Source organism: Carettochelys insculpta, chromosome 2 (assembly GCF_033958435.1).
Source record: "Carettochelys insculpta isolate YL-2023 chromosome 2, ASM3395843v1, whole genome shotgun sequence".
NCBI lineage: Eukaryota > Metazoa > Chordata > Testudines > Carettochelyidae > Carettochelys > Carettochelys insculpta.
This window is the reverse complement of record NC_134138.1, coordinates 167,876,948-167,893,894: the sequence shown is the minus strand read 5'-3', so window position 1 is coordinate 167,893,894 and position 16,947 is coordinate 167,876,948. Positions and strand designations below refer to the sequence as shown.

Below are 16,947 nucleotides of genomic sequence, written 5' to 3'. Positions count from 1 at the left end.
TTTATTGTGCATATAAAACTAATGTTTGTATCTTTTTGTTGAAGCACTCCACATCAGGTGTAAAAGAAGTCACCATAAAAATTCCTTCAGAAAACCAAGAGGATTCAACTACAAAGCACTCTCTACTTATTTTTTTGTTTAACTCATTCCTCATAGCTCAGGCTGTGTGCTGATTTTCTGATGGCTTGACTCTTTCTGTGACCACAATGGCCAATCTTCTGATGAACTATCTGTAAAGCATTATGGATTTAGGTTCATATTGTAAGCCAACATAAATCAAGCAACACTTGCCAAGTTGCATCCATGTTTGGTTCTGTCTGCACACAATAATCAGCAGTCTCTCGCTCAAAACCTAGACTCTCCATGGGCAAAACACTCATAAATTTTTCACATCTCACTCATTTGGCTGGGTGAGTCTAAATGACCAAGAGAAATTGTTGTTAAGTGAATTTTTTTCTCCATTATTCTCTCCACCAGTGAGTGCCAGTGAACCTGACCCAGAGCCTGAGCCAGAGACAGAACCAGAACAGGAAACTGAGGCAGAGGCTGAGCAGGGAACGGAGTCACCACAGGAAGTAGAGGCTACGGAGTTGAGACCAGAAAGTGAGGTGGAGCAAGGTCCTGAGCGAGAGCCAGAAGAAAGTGCAATACTCAGTGAAAAAGAAAGACAGAATGAGGAAGTGAATGAAAAAGACAACTGTTCTGCATCCAGCATATCCTCAGCAAGCAGCACTTTAGAGAGGGAAGAAAGAGAGGAGAAGTTAACCAGTGACAATGAAACTGGTAACGTGAAGTTCATTTTCAATAAATGAAGGCTTTTCCACAAATAACATGTTAAATCAGGTTCTTTGGTGTAAAGCTAGTCAATGAACAACCTTTTAAACCTATCCCTCTTTAGTATTTTTTCCGTTATGGCCCAAATCCATAGCTGCTCTCTGTGTGGAACTCAGTTGACTTCAGTGGGGTTTGTGTGCGCAGAGTGGCAGAAGAAACAGTAATATGAGATTTCCCTCTCAACAAGACCAATTTTTCCTTCAATAATTAATTTATTCGTTTGTTAAAGACTGATCCTGTCAATAGGCTGCAATGCTTGCAGTGAATTCAGTCAGATATTCCAGTGGTAGAACAATGGTAAGAGATGCTTAAGTTAGTTTCTGAGAATGTGAATGCCTGTCTTCGTGCTCTTCTCTATCATGACTGGTAACCATAAGGTTTATACTACAGGAGCTTAGGAGAAGTGGTTCTCTGCTCTTCATTCTTTTTGTCCATATTTCCTGTCTTGATCAAGTATCAGAAATTCAGGGAGATGTTGTTTTGAAGTTTCTGCTGTAGAACTAGAACTACCTGACCGTGTTTTGGGTGGAGAAGACATCAGGAGAGCATTGTATTAAAAGGAACACTTCCCCAGTAGCCAACAGTAATGGCTGGGTGAACCTCCTAGCACATTTAAGTGATGTCACACTCTGCACATGCACCCTCTGCCTCTGCTTGAGTGGTGGAGAAGGGTTGTGCCACCTAGAATTCCCTCTTTGAGGTCTTTCTTCACACGGCCAGCAGCCTATGCTGATGACTAAATGGCAGAGTTTGGCCTTTAGTAATTTGATTCTTATGCAGTTGTTTATTCTGGAATGAATAGCTGTAATATGGTTAAAGTGGCTTCTAAATCTCACTGGGGCACTGACGTGGACTGCATTGTTCTAAGTAGAATATTTTAGACGTTAAAATAAATTAAATATGGTAACATGTGAAGTATATAGTCATACTTTCCTGATAAAATAGGAATTGTTTGAAATCATAGCCAGCCTTCAGAAGTTTATTTTTTTTTTAACCATAGATTCCAGGGCCAAAAGGGACCACTGTGATCAATTAGTCTGACTGCATGTGTAACTCAAGGCACACAATTTCCCCCAAACAGTTCTTTTTGAACTAGTAGATATCTTTTAAAAAATCCAGTATTGATTTTTATATTGCTGGTGGTGGCAAACCCCATCTCCTTTTAAGAGGAGCATGTTACTAAAATGCTATAGATTCACAATTGCTTTACTAATGAAGGGTCACCTATTCTTTTCTTCAGTGCGTAGACGTCCCCTTGATGTCATTGGTCCAAGCTGGTATATGGCTCTCTGAATACCATTATACCCTTGAAGAAGATGGATAGATAATTGTTTGTGTCAAAATATAAACCTCAAAGTTGATGAATTAGTCCCAACAAACTATCTATTTGAGACAGCTATTCCACCTGAGAAGGGCAGAGTCAGTTTCAAGGACAGTCATCTCATAAGTATGGCTCCTTTCTTTTTCAGGTCAATAGAGGTTATGTGATAATGGAAAGTAGCTTCTAGGACTGGATGCTTCCTTTACACCTACAGCGCTATGGCTTAGTTGGGTTGTGAGGAGACAAGCGTAGGAGATACATCATAAAAACTCACACTCACTTCCTCCTTCTTCCCCCTACCATCTTCCTCTACCAGTTTAAGGCTTCTAGAGTCTCCATTTCAGGCTATGTCTATACTAGAGTGATCTGTCAACAGAAGTTACTGTCATAAGATATATTCTCACAAAACTTCTGTCGACAGATTGAGGCCAGACAAAAAAGCAGATCGTTCTTTTGATCCACTCTGTCGATAGAGGGCAACATGACTGCTCAGCCACTCTTTCAGCAGAATGGCCCCCTGGAACATTTCTGACAGGGTCGTGTGGCCATCAATCCCTTCTGGAAGCTCCGGTGAAGCATACCATTAAAGGTACATACCCCACCATGCCCGTTCCCTGTCCGTGCTGAGGCTTGCCAACCTCCACGAGGGACAGCACAGCTGCTACAGCAAGACTCATATGCTTTCTGAGAGAGACACAGCGCTTTCCCCATAGCCATGGTGCCAGAGCAGCCCTTAGGTTTGCACTGGCCCCACCCAGAGATGCTTCAGCTTCTGCTGAATCTCATCATGACCATCGTCCTCGTCGTCCCCAGGGAGGATGACCCAGACACCACCTTTGAAGAGCGTGCCCTTGTTGCTGCATGAACCCACATGTGCTCACACGCCCCCTCAGGAGATAGGACATCTGAATATGGCCCACCTTCCCTTTGGAGAAGTGGGTAATCGCCCTATGGAAGCTGGCCACCCCCGACAACTACCACTCTGCCAGAAACCAGATTGGTGTGAGAAAGTCCACCACTGGGGCCATCTTCATGCAGGTAAGGCACTCTTGGGGCCCTTGGGGACTAGGGATGGGGGGTGCAAAGTGAGGGAGAAGCCCCATTTCCAGGGGACCATGCCACCCCACCCTCACATAGACCTGCAGCCAGGGGAGTGGCCAGACCCAGGGAGATCCCAGGGAGCTTGGGTTGGAGGTGACGGGAGGTGGATGGGTACCCCTTCCCGGGGCTCTGGGGCTCCCTCCCTCAGTCCTTGATGTGTGTTTGGTCTCCTCCCCTGCAGGTCTGTGACAACCATCAACACACTCCTGCTGCAGAGGGTCTCTGGCAGATGTGGATGCCGTCATGGCCCTGGGGTTCCCCAACTGCTGCAGGGATATTGACAGGACCTACAACCTATCCGTGCCCTGGACCACAGCATGGCCAAGTATATCAACCACAAAAGATATTTCTCCATCATGCTGCAGATCCTGGTCAACCACCATGGACAGTTCCTTGACGTGTATGTCAGGTAGTCAGGCCAAGCACATGATGCATGGGTGTGCCACAGCTCTGGCCTGAGTGGGAGGATGGCGGTGGTTGCCTTCGTCCCCCACTGGGAGCTGCTGGTTGGGGATGTGCACATGCAACTGTGAAATGTGAGGGAAGTTGCCTACCCCCTCATGCCATGGCTTATGAAGCCCTACACTGGGTAGATGGACCCTAGCTAAGAACTGTTTAATGCTCAACTTGACCAGGCATGGATGCAGGCTGAGCGTGCCTTCAGCCACCTGAAGGCATGCTTCAGGTGCCTCCTCACCCATCGGGATATGGGGGGAGCACAACATCCCCCAAGTTGTGGCAGTGTGTTGTGCCCTCCACAACATTGTGGAGTGGAAAGGGGAGGCCTTCCTCTCAGGGCATGGGGGTGGATGTTAGCTGTGGCAACAAGCAACCAGGAACAGCTTGCATTCACCAAGCCCCTAGGTATGGGCTGCAGATCTGTGAGGCCCAAAGGGAAGCTTCACCCATGGCCCCCAGTGACCCTCCCCAGTGCACTGCCAGTGGGGAGCCTCAGGCCTGCAGCCCTACCCCATCCCCACCACAACCCCTCCCATCAACCACTCACTTCTCCCTGACCCCTCCCCAACATAGAACCAAGATAAACTGTCTGAAAATAAACCTTGTAATAAAAAACTATTTACAGTGTGAAAGAACAGTGAACTATGTCCAGTGGGGAAGGGGGCTTGGGACTGGAGATGGGTAGGCATGTGAGCCTCCACAATGGGCCCTGCTGCACGGGAACTCTGGGCTGACCATTGCAGGCCCCGCCTCCTTGACAAGCTAGTGGCTGGGGGGGAGGATTTCCAGCCACAGAGGGGTCCCCTGCATGTGTGGCAGGTGAGCCAGCTGCAGCCTGCCCTTCCCCAGGGCCCCCTCACAGACGTGTGACTCACAGTAGTGTCTGCAGGTGGGGGTGCTGAGTCTCACTTGTGGGCATGCCCGTGTGCCAGGAGTTGCACTCTTTGATATGTCTGGAGTCAGGTCAGTGTATATATGGCAAGCACTTCCAGCCATGACAAGGGCTGACAGCCCCTCCCTGCCCCAGGGCCTGGGGCTTCTCTAGCTTCCCGTGAGGCTGGCAGCAGGCTGACAGCCATGCCTGGGGGCTGTCTTCTGGGTCTGGGTGGGACACACTGCCTTGCACATAGTTCCACATGCTTGGACAGCAGCTGAAAGCCCCAGCCAAAACAGCCTTGTGATGCTCGCAGCACACCCTGTCTGCACCTGCTCCCCATGCCTTGGGGTTTGTGATCCGTGGGGTACTTACCAGAGGGACCGTCATTCAGCTCCGGGGGTGCCCTGGAGCTGGCCTGGCTGGAAGAGCCCAAGTCCAGGGTGATGACCAGGGTGCTGCTGCTGGCCTCAGACCCTGTGTCCACCTCTTCCTCTGCTGGGGGTTGGGTCTTGGGGTGCACCTGGTCCTCCTCCTCCTTGGGCTCTGGCTGCAGAGGGATAGCCTCTTCCACAGTGTCCACGGGGCAGGTGAGGGGTAGGTTTCATAACCCCCTGGGAGCTCGTGCAGCTCCTCATACTATGGACAGGTAGCCGGCCCTGACCCTGATCTGCTCCTTGCATCACAAGCCTGTCTGTACCCCACTGCAGTTCTTTGACTTTTGCCGACACCTGCTTCATGGTGTGCGCAGGGTGGAAGGTGTAGGCAGGTGCATTCCTCCTCTTGGCCAAGGGGTTAAGGAGGGTGTGTTCCTCGTGCCACGTCTAGGAAGTCCTGGATCTTGGACCCGGTGCAGGAGGGAGCCTTACATTTTGTCCCCTCAGCCTGCTCCCTGGAATGGCCTGGTGGGGTCCTGAGGGTTCTGGCTCTCTGCCATCTCACCGAGCTCTGCTTTCTGGAGTGGCTCCGAGGGCGAGGGGACAGACAGCCCTAACCCTAACCCTGGGCTGCTTCCATTCTCTCAGCTTTCTGCAGTTTTCCTGCAGCTTGTCCTGCAGAATGTCCAGAAGCAGAGACCATAGAGCTCTGCTTGCTGTGGACAGGGCGTCCCCCAGGGTAGCTGCCTGGCACCATAGAGGACTTTTCTTTCAACAGATGACCCTCCAGACCATCCACACTGGCTTTCTGTTGACAGAGATCTATTGAGAGAGGCATTCTGCCTCATGGGGGAACAGCAGAACACTATCAACAGAAGTGCTGCGATCTGTTGATTTACAGTAGCCAGAATGCCTTTGTAATGTGGGCGCTCCATAGGTTTTGTCAACAAAACTCTCTAGTGTAGACATAGCCTCAGAGTAGTTGATGAAAGGCTGGGACTAGACAGGGGATGTGGATTATTCTCTGCTTCCTTCCCTCCTTGCAGCCAAGATGTTCAGACTGTCAGGGTTACCGATTACTCAGATGGTGCTCATTGAAAATGGCATAGATTCTGAAATGGACCATGGTTCTCACCCCTGGTGAGCTCACCCTGTAAGATGAGCGCTCGAGCAGCCACTGAGGAGAGATTAAGGTGCCCACAGCCGGCAGCATGTGTTTCTATACTGGTGCACATTTGCATATGCTTTGGTGCACATGACAAAATTTATTCTGCCTAGGGACGATAAAAATTAGAGGGAACGCTGCTCACTACACTGTGGCATAATGCAAACATAAAGGAGGAGCTAACTCAGCAGAGTTTAATCCCGGCTGTTTCCATCATAATTAACGTTAACTTTTTGACACACTCCATCTATATCTCATACTCTTCTATGTTATCATTTGGCGACTGTACCATAGCTGAATAAAATACCAACTTTTTTAAAGTTGATAAGCTTTAGCAGTATAGTAAAGGCTCATTGGTTTGAAATACGCAATGTGTTGTGAATTATGAAAGTTTGCCATTTAGTTGGTAAGGGAGCAAATGCAGAAGTCAACATCATGCAGAGTCCTCAGTCTGCATGAGTTATTTTTGCATCCCTAGGCTTTTTGTGCTTTCTCAGGCAGTTCTCAGATTCCAGGAAAGAAGGTGTCATTCACTGCATACATTGCGGTGCCTGCCCAGACACAGCAGGGACAAGGAAAGGAAGTGCTTGGTTTTTGGCTCCTCCTCCTTTAGCTTTGAATACATTGAGATATCCTTCTTCCAGTCCCCCTGCTACGAAGTAGCATTGCAGTGCAGCAGCCAGGAGTAGTAGTGTGAAGGAACAGAGGGAAGGAATCTGTACAGTAGTGGCAGCAGCAGCAGCAGCAGCAGGAGGCTTTACATGGATAATCTTGTGGAGTGTTGAGGACTGAATAGATTTTGAGAGATTAAAATAGGGGTAAAGCCACTACTGGAGAATTTCGAGTGAGTAATATTGGAAGGAATCAAATCTAGGGAGACACAGGAGGTGAGATTCTGGAGAGGGACTAAATCCTGTAGCATTTTGTGGGAAATCTTGAGCAGTTCTGATGTCTTCAGGCAGTTGAATCTGATGGAGAAACTGGTCTTTGTGAAGTCCATAGTGAAAGGGAGGTGGAGAGTCTGGAGGAGGTCAGATTTTCTTGGGAGGCAACCTCAGAAAAATCAAGTAGCACATCTCGGAGTGAGAAGAAGTGAGGGAGCAATCCTGTAGATGGGGTGTTGAGGTAAAGGGATGAGTAAAAGATGTAACAGATTGGGGCAACTGCCCCTCTATTCCTTCTCTGTAGTCCCGTGAGGGTACCTACGATAGACTCCCAGCTCCTCAGCCATCTCCTGATTTGGGTGGAAACCTGCATTTCTTGCCCTCCTGAGCAGGCTTCACAGTTCCTTACCTACACTCTGGTAACCCTGAGCAAACCAGACTGCTTAATCAGGTCAGCATCTGCCCTGTGCTTTTTCCATGCATGCTTATGAGCAGCACAGTTGCAGACGGTTATAAGTTACCACAACACTCCTTTATGAGCAAGCAAATTTAATCTTAAGGTAAAAACGTTACAGAGAAAACTTATGAAAACAATAGAAGTTCCTATATCCATGCTAACTGCTTGGCAGAGCTCACCTATCCATCTTATGGGGTCTCAGTAGGCCAAAGTCCTTCCAGTCCTCTATAAGAATGATTGGGGCCCGACTTGGACAGAAGTCCTGTCTCTTTGTGGGATCAGGAACAAAGTCTTCAGTCAGTTTAATGTCAAGCTTTCTAACCACAAAATACTTTCCTTTGTCTGGTGGCCTCTGGAGTATACAGTCTGAATTAGGATGTGTGAGCCTCTCCATCTCGTGGTAGCTCTCTGGAGAGTTACAAACGGAGTGAATTTGCCTAATTGCTTCCCATTATTCTTACCTCCTGGAAGAGCTGTGGTCACTCTCCTCCAGAGAACTGCATATAGTCCTTGGCCCAAAATGATGTATAAGCTTAATACATTAGGTCTCCCAAAGATTTTCCAGGAAATTGCCATATATGTCTCAAAGAAAAAAATGAGGCAAGGAAGAGATTAAGTGTTCAGGAAAGTACAAAGTGAAGAAAGACAAGAACTTCATGCATCCAGGTCCAAAATCATTTCTATGTAAGATGAGTATTTTTTAGTAATACTTCAAATGCAAGTAAGGGCTAATATGGACAGGGCCATAAACTATTCAACATTAGAAATCCAGGCTAGAATTCCTAGGCTGGAAGTCTGCTCCCTAGGCATAGTGAATTTTTAAACCCCAATTAACTTATATTTAATTTTAACAAATGATTCAGCTAGACCAGTTTGGGGGTTGAGTTTCTTGCCCATAGTGTTGATGTGGCCACTGAGAATGCCAAGGAAGAGAGTGCCCAGAGCAGAAGGAAGGGCCTTAGTATTACAGAAAGAAAATAAGATGTTAAAGTGCTAACATAAAAATCATGAACAAGGAGAAGACAGAACAGTAGAAGGAGAAATGAATATAAATGTGAAATTCAAGATTAAATGCAGGAAGAGAACTTTAAAAAGTTATACCAGTAAAGAGAAGAAGGCAGGAGTAAAATATAAACTAAATTTTGATATAAAAAGTTAGATTAGAATTACATGTGTAAGAAGGGAAAAGAAAGATCCAAAACCCAAATAATGGTAAGTACTGAAGAACTATTTACATCATCCATTTTAATTAGAAAATATACTGGAGGTGAAATAAGGCAGATCTCATTCAAAGCCCTTTAATAAAAGGAGATCTGATATATTTTGGACATACTTTGTACACCGAATCCCACACAGGTTGGGGAAGATGTTAAGAGGTATTAAATGTCAGAAGCAAATACATCCTACAATCTACTTGATTATCTATTTTTATCATTGTTTGGTTTTAATTATTTATGATGATGTCCCTAGTTAATTTTGCAACTTGTACACCCTAGTGTGCACTATGTATTGCTATATCTGGCTGAAAGGTGGGCAGAGGTCACTATATTTCAATTTCATTGCAGTTTAAATGTGGGTCAGTAATTTTGTTCAGCAGATAACATTTTCAAAAACACCCAAGTGACTTGGGAGCCTAACTGCATTATTAATTTTTGAAAATGTGACTTTGACTTTTAAGTTACTCAGGTGCTTTTGAAATTTTACTCTGTATGCACAATGCACTCTGCCAGGGATCCCGGATGTCACCCCAGTGAGTATGGCAAACACATTCAGGTTCTGCGCTGAGAGTAGCCACAGTTTAAAGCTGCTTTCCCCTAGCCAGTGGTGCTTCAGAGTACGGTGGATGGATATCCAAACTCTGTTGGCCTCAAAATCAAGTGGAAACAGCTAGAGTAACAGCTGTTTCGAGCCATGTCAAAAATCCCACAGAAACAGCCCTTCTGATAGGGTTTTAATCCTCCAACTTCTGCTCCTAGGCCAGAGCAGAAAGTTTGTAGACTTTGGAAACAGTGGCAAGTGCCATCCCTCCTTCTGTGGCCTTTGGACTGATGGGCTGTCAAAGAATCTGACCATTTAGTTGTCCAGTAAAATAACATGGGCCAGAATCCCTCAGTGAGCAATTATCAACCTGTAGCCCATTATTTTTGCTGTATCTAATTAAAAGAGGACCTCAAAGAAGCAGTTTGGCCTGTGTCTTTAGATTCACTGAGTACCTCCTGAGGTGTTCTGAGCACTTTCACCTTCAGCTTACACTACTTGAATAGCTGTTACGCTCTTCGCAGAGCAATACCGACTTGCAGAATCAGGTTGTAGATCTGTGCTGTTGCTGATATGTCATTTCCAAATATTTTCTGAAACTTTAGCCTTATCTACCTAAATATTTAGTTCAGCACAACCTGAAGCGTGACTCTACCCTGCACAGTGTAAAAATCATCTGCACACTGTCAGTGTGTGTAGAATCTGCTGATGCCATGCTAACCATTCCCTAGCGCACTGTGATCTGCTGCCATTTGAAAATGGTGTACATCAAAGTGCACTAATACACAGTGCATGCTGGCAGTGGACAATCAACTTGAGACAGAGTAACAGCACAGCTTGCTGAACGTTTGGTTTTTGTGCAGACAGGCCCTTTACCCTTTAACTGTATATGCATCACCAAAGACATTTCTAGTGCTATTTTTAGAATTCCTGACACCCTGATGTTTTTCTGTTCGTTATCTTTGTTTGTGTGATTACAGGTCCGTGGTCACAGACCATTCAAGATGCTTGTGTGAATGAGCAGTGCAGCAACATTCTCAACAACAAACGGTTCATGCTGGATATGTTGTATGCCCATAATAAGAAGCCCAAGGATGAAGAGGAGAAAGAGTTGGAGGAGAAGGAGGAGGAGGAGAAGAAGAAGACGGAGGAAAGTGATGAATCAATCACCAGCCTAGCCAGTAGGATCTCTATCCTGCAGGCCAGCAAGCAAGCCAAAGATGAAAGTGTCAAAAAGATGGAGATTGGAAATCTGGACAACCAAGGCAGCGTGAAGGCCTTTGCAGAAAAATTCAACAGTGGTGAGCTGGCCAAGGGGACCGTATTGCCTGAGGGTGAGCTCGATGAAAAGGTCCCTGAGAAAACACCAGCACAGCCCAAGAAGGAATCTGACTACATTTGGGATCAGCTCATGGCTAATCCTAGGGAACTTAAAATCAAAGATATGGATTTTACAGACTTGGGGGATGAGGATGATGTAGATGTGTTGGACTTTGATATGGGTCCTGGGGACTCCCTAATGCCCCCTCCCCCGCCTCCACCTGCCTTTTTGGGTTTGCCTCCTCCACCTCCTCCGCCACTCTTTGGATGTCCACCTCCACCCTCGGGTAATTTATTGGCTCCTCCTCCACTGTTCAGCACTCCTCAGGGTTTAGGGTCACCCCAGGTTCCTAGGGGTCAGCCAGCATTCACGAAGAAGAAGAAGACCATCCGTCTGTTTTGGAATGAGGTACGGCCATTTGAGTGGCAGTGTAAAAATAACAAACGCTGTAAAGAATTCCTGTGGTCGAAACTGGAACCCATTAAGGTGGACACTTCCAAACTGGAACACCTCTTTGAGTCTAAATCCAAGGAACTGCCCGTCACAAAGGTATTTCTATTTTTTTTTTTTAGTTTTAACTAATTTTGAGTTTATTTTAGATTAATTTAGATAATATTTTCTGCTTATAAACTTGAAAAAAGCAAAAGAAATTAACCAAATTGTTTTATATGTGTTCTATATTTGTGGACATAGGTTAAGTATGCTAGAGAGACAGACATTCTATGAGCTCACTGTAAGAGCTCAACCCAAAACAATAGACAGGTTGAACCTCTCTAATCTGGAACTGCTTCAGTCAGCAGACTCTGTAATCCAGCACGATGTTAGCTAGCCAGATGACCACTTATCATGGGTGTGGCCAAGTTTTTCATACTCCCTTAAAGTTTCTTTACAGCCACCAGTCCTGTGTCTCAGTGTTCTGTGCTGTTATTTAGCTCTCATTTACCCCTAAATGTCTCTTAAGAGCCCAGTAAGCAAGGGAAATGTTAATAATGCACCAAATTAGACAATATTGACCTCCCATCATCCACGAAATTCTCTAGTCTGGCACAAGACAGGTCCCAAGGGTGCCAGACGAGAGAGGGTCAACCTATATCTATGTAGCCCTATGCCATAGTGTTCTTTTATATATTTATACTGCTTTTTGGATTTCACTTTACCTGGGGAATATTAGCATTCTAAATTTCATAGCCAAAATTTTCACATGTACATCATCTATCTGGTGATATCCAGGTATATTAATTCAAATGAATTGGCGTAGATTAGTGAAACCACATTGAATCCCTGTATAGCTGCTGTTATTCAGAATTAAAGTGGCCTTAATTTGATTTGGCTTAATTCACTTACAAAGTTAATTAAACTGTGCTAAGTCAAGGCCACTTTAATTCTGAACAAGAGTGTTCACACAGAATTTGAATGCATAAACTTCAAATTTATACCTTTAAATTAATCTGGATTAATTTTTCTGTATGTCCCAGTGTAAACAAACCCATATAAATGCCTAAAAGCTTAAAGCACTTACATTTTAGAATACTGTCCCCATCACATACTAAAGAAGGGTAATTCAAATTGGCCAAACAGGGCTTGTTATAATTAGACATCACATGAAATCATTGTAATATATTCTCATAACATATATGTAATATATCTTCATAATATTTTCATAATCATTCTGGAAATTATTCCTGAAAGTGATATTACACTAAAGTGCAGTTCTGCTTTGAAAAGTGCAAATAATCTTGTGGTTCCATGTGTTAAGATTACATGTCAGAAGAATTTTTTGTCATATTGCCAAACCCTGCAAACATAACCTAGCATCTGAAAGCCAACTTGGTTCTCTTTTCATGCATAAATAACATGCATGAGTGACCTTTTTCAATAACTTTTGCTCAGCAATGCTTTTACCCTTAACTTAGATTCTTCTTCGAGTGGTCCCCGTGGGTGCTCCACAATAGGTGTCGGGCTCACCCGGCGCCGCAGATCGGAAATCTTCCAGCAGTTTCTCCTGGATCGCGCATGCGCCAGCGCACGCCACCCCCCTGTGCGCCCCTGGCCGCGTGCACGATCCGGTCCCCGCCAGTTCCTTCTCAACCGCCATCGGCTGCAGACGGAATCCACTCAGGCTAAGGCCAGAGTCAGATTACTTAGTGGTTTTTTTTCCACGTGTAATTTGTTGTTTTCGGTTATTAAAAAAAAAAAAAAAAAGGAGAGAAAGCAAAGACAAAGAGAATATCATCAAAAAAAAAAGGAAAAAGAGAGGAGCGGAGAAGAGAAGAGCGGACGTGAAGACCATTTAGGCCGCCCGCTGCCGCAGGCCAGTGATCACTGTTTGGGGTGGAAAGGCACAGATTAAGTGCTAAGTACCCTATTAACAATAAAGGACTCACCGCAATGGCCTCTTCAGGTTTTACAGAGCGGGAGTCATGCCGTGAAGCTATGCCGGCCTCCGTGGGGCATAGTGAAGGCATCCGATGCCTGGGGGAATTCCAGGCTACCTTGCTGGAGAAGCCTCACCCAGAACGGCCTGCTGGGTTGCATAAGAGGAGGGCAGTTTTTTCTCTGACCCCCTCAGTGCAGAAACGGAGGAGACTCTCCCTGGCTCGATCCTTGCTGTGCGTTTGCAGCGAGCAGGACGAGCGGAGCACACAGCCACCAGCCGCATACTCAGGCAAGCGGCAGCGTGGCAGCGCACGTGGCAGAGGCTGAGCCTCTGGTTATACAACAGCCAGCAAGCGCGGTGCCTAGAGCGTCAGCCAGGCAAGCGCCGGAACCGGTGGCACCGGCACAGACCCCCGCGGCACCAGCGGTGCAGGGACGCCAGGCACGGAACCTGCAGGCACCGGAGGGGGATACCCGCGCGGCACCGCAGCTGACAGTGCCGAGCGCGGCGCTGAGAGCGGGGCCGAGATCCCCGGCACAGGAGGGGGCGGTGCCAGCCCCGCAGGGGAGGGGCAAGGCAAAATCAAAAGCCCAGCACCGCAGTCCATCTCTGGACAGGGCTGCGCTGCTGTTAGCACCAAGCCCTCCCCCTGTGATACACACGCTGCACCGAAGGCCCGTGTCTCCACTGGCCCATCCGTAAAAAAGAAAAAAAGAAAAAAAAAAAAACCTCCTTCTCCGTTCCTCCAACCAATGTCACCATGGCTTGGGCCACCTTCACCATTTCTGGGATTGGATCCCCTGGAGTACTATCACAAGCCAGTTTCACCTCTATCTGTGTTGTCATGGAGGTCTCGCTCTCCCAGACATCGGGGGTACACACCCCGTGAGTGGTCCAGGTCTCCATCCCCGGACCCTTGCCCATGCTGCCATGGTCGTCCTTATCATGCTGGACATAGACAAACCACAAGCCTACACCCAGGGGCAGGTTCCCCCCCCCGGCCGCTCAATACCCCCGTGGGCACTCCCGATCGGGGACGGAAACACAGTTGTCTCAGGGGGAGTTAATTTTAGAACCCCGAGACTTTCCTTCACAGTCCTCCAGCGAGCAAGTGTATCATCGACCGCAGGAACCCGAGGGTTTGAGGGAGGTTTACCTTAGTGGTTCCTCCTCATCCTCCCCAGATGAGGCTGTGGCCCCCGGGGATGTCTCTCCCCCGGATGACCTTAAACAGTTTTCAGGAGCTATTTAAAAGGGTGGCTTTCACGCAAGACATTCAAATGGCAGAGGTGCAGGAGAAACATCACAAACTCCTGAAAAATTTGAGACCCCCGGCTTCATCCAAAATTGCTACTCCGCTGGACGAAGCCATTCTGGAGTCAGTCACTACTATATGGCAGACTCCGGCCCCTGTTCTGCCTACGAACAAGAGAGCGGATAAGAAATACTTCGTCCCGGCAAAGGGCATGGAGTTCCTCTTCAGTCACTCACAACCAAATTCTTTGGTGGTCGGGTCATCCCAGCAGAGGTCAAAGGCTTCTCAAAACAAATCGGGGGATCAGACAAAGATGCTAAGAAGCTAGAGCTGTTTGGCAGGAAGGTATATTCCTCTCCTATCCTGCTATTGAGAATGGCAAATTATGGGCACATCTAGCAAACCATAATTTTGATAATTACTCCGGCCTTACTCCCCTCATGGATCCACTTCCGGAAGATAAAAAGCCGGTGTTAAAGGCGATTGTTCAAGAGGGCTACGCAGGATCGCGGACAGGTATCCAGATTGCCCTGGACGTGGTGGACACGGCGGCACGTTCAACGGCTACAGCAGTGGTGATGCATAGAGAATCCTGGCCCCAGACGTCGGGTATCTCAAGGGAACTACAGGCGAAGATCGTGGACCTTCCCTTTAATACACAAAAGTTGTTTGCAGACTCAACCGACTCAGTCCCTCACTCCAGTAAGGACTCGAGAGCTACACTTAGAACCTCAGGCATTTATACTCCCCCATACAGGAGGGAAAAATTTTATCGTCAGCAAAGACGCTACTCTTACAACCACAGCGTGTTCAATATCAACGGGGCTATGGCCAAGGGCGCTATCAATAGCGGCAACAGTACAGAACTCCTAGGCGATGTTCTCAACAAAGCCGTACGCCCTCGGGTCAGGCCCAAAGGCAACAAGTTTGATGGGTATGTCGGGGGCTGCACTATCAATACCCTCACTCAATGCCACTCCCATCTCATGTTCCATCATCACCTCAGACCGTTCCACTCCCAATGGCAAAAGATCACCACAGACATATGGGTGCTGGAGATCGTAGCCACGGGTTACGCGATCCCCTCCCAGTCACTTCCACCGACGAAGTCTCCCACCAGGCCTCACCTCAGGGACGCTGCCACGAGGCGAGGCTCAAGCAGAAGGTGACTCACCTTATGTTCATAAGGGCGGTGGAAAGAGTGCCAGAATAATTCCAGGGGAAGGTTTCTATTCACACTACTTGCTATCAGGGAAGAAAACAGGACACCGGAGGCCCATCTTAGATCTTCGGGGCCTCAACCGTTACTTGCGCAAGCAACGGTTTCGGATGATCACAGTTGCCTTGATACTCACGGCACTGGACAATGGAGACTGGGTTGCAGCACTCGACTTATGAGATGCTTACTTTCTTATAACAATCCACCCGGCACGCAGATGCTTCCTCCGCTTCACGGTTGGCCAGGAGCGCTTCCAGCACAGGATTCTTCCATTTGACCTCTCCTCGGCCCCCAGAGTCTTTACCAAAACCCTGGCAGTGGTGTCAGCCTACCTGCACAGACGGGGGGGTTTATTTTTCCCATATGTGGGCGACTGCCTGCTAAAAGGGACCTCGAAGGCAGAGGTCTCACGCGTGATATGCGTCACAGCGGACACGTTTCTTCGCTGGGCCTAGTTATCAATCTCGCAAAGTCAAAGTCCGAACTCACACAACATACAGAGTTCATAGGGGCACGCATAAACCCTATCACAGCAAGGGTGTACCTACCCGATGCCCACTTCCACGCAATCAGTTCGCTGGTGCAAGTCATTACATACAGCCCCACGGTGCCGGTCTTAACGTGCCTACGGCTGCTGGGCCACATGGCGGCAGTGACGTTTGTGGTACGGAATGCCAGGTTGCACATGTCAAGCCTGTAGCATTGGCTGGCGAGCGTTTACAAACCGGCATCCCACACTGTCCACAGGGTGGTGTCGCCCACAACAGAGGTGCGCAGATCCCTGGCGTGGTGGGAAAACCCCAAGAATCTGCGAGTGGGGGTGCCTTTTCACCAACCACAAATTTCTATTTTTCTTACTACCGATGCCTCCCACATGGGATGGGGAGCGCACATCAGCGACAAGGTAACGCAAGGGCTATGGTCCCCTGCGGAACAGACACTGCACATACCCATACTGGAGCTCAGAGCAGCGTTCAACGCCTGCATACATTTTCGAGATTACCTACATGGCAAAGTAGTCGGGATTCAATACCGACGATACCTCCACTATGTTTCTACATCAATCGACAAGGAGGAGCACGATCCCATGCCTTATGTGCGGAAGCACTTCCAATTATGGAATCGGTGCATCACCAATAACATAACGTTGAAAGCCTCGTACTTGCCGGGTGCTCACAACGTGAACGCAGATCAGCTGAGCAGGCGCTTTGCAATCACGCACGAATGGCAGATCTGCTCCGATCTGCTACAGTGCATTCTTCGTACATGGGGGTTTTCCCCAGATCGATCTGTTTGCCACCCAGTATAACAAAAAAAAAAAAAAAAAAAGTGTCCCCAGTACTGCTCCAGGGCAGGGCAGGAGTGGGGCGGGGGTCCCTGGTCATGTTTTCATGGAAGGGCTCCCTACTTTACGCATTTCCCCTGCAGAGCTTATCCGCAAGGTCTTACACAAAGCCAGAAGGGAGAGAGCTCGCATGATACTCATAGTCCCGCTTGGGATCGGCAGCAATGGTTTCCCTTGCTTCTGCGCATGTCGGACCGCCC

At 47.6% G+C, this 16,947-nt stretch overlaps 1 protein-coding gene across 6 annotated transcripts in view; it reads left to right on the top strand.

Moving 5' to 3' along the window:
• Positions 1 to 16,947, top strand: part of FHOD3 (formin homology 2 domain containing 3) — a 639,020-nt gene that overhangs the window by 527,589 nt on the left and 94,484 nt on the right. For 5 of the 6 annotated variants that reach the window (XM_074988019.1, XM_074988015.1, XM_074988014.1 and 2 more), the window contains 2 exons: positions 478 to 783; positions 10,211 to 11,100. In XM_074988019.1, coding sequence (XP_074844120.1) covers positions 478 to 783; positions 10,211 to 11,100 — 1,196 coding nt within the window. The remainder of the gene's footprint in view (positions 1 to 477; positions 784 to 10,210; positions 11,101 to 16,947) is intronic. The other variant, XM_074988017.1, reaches the window with a different exon arrangement.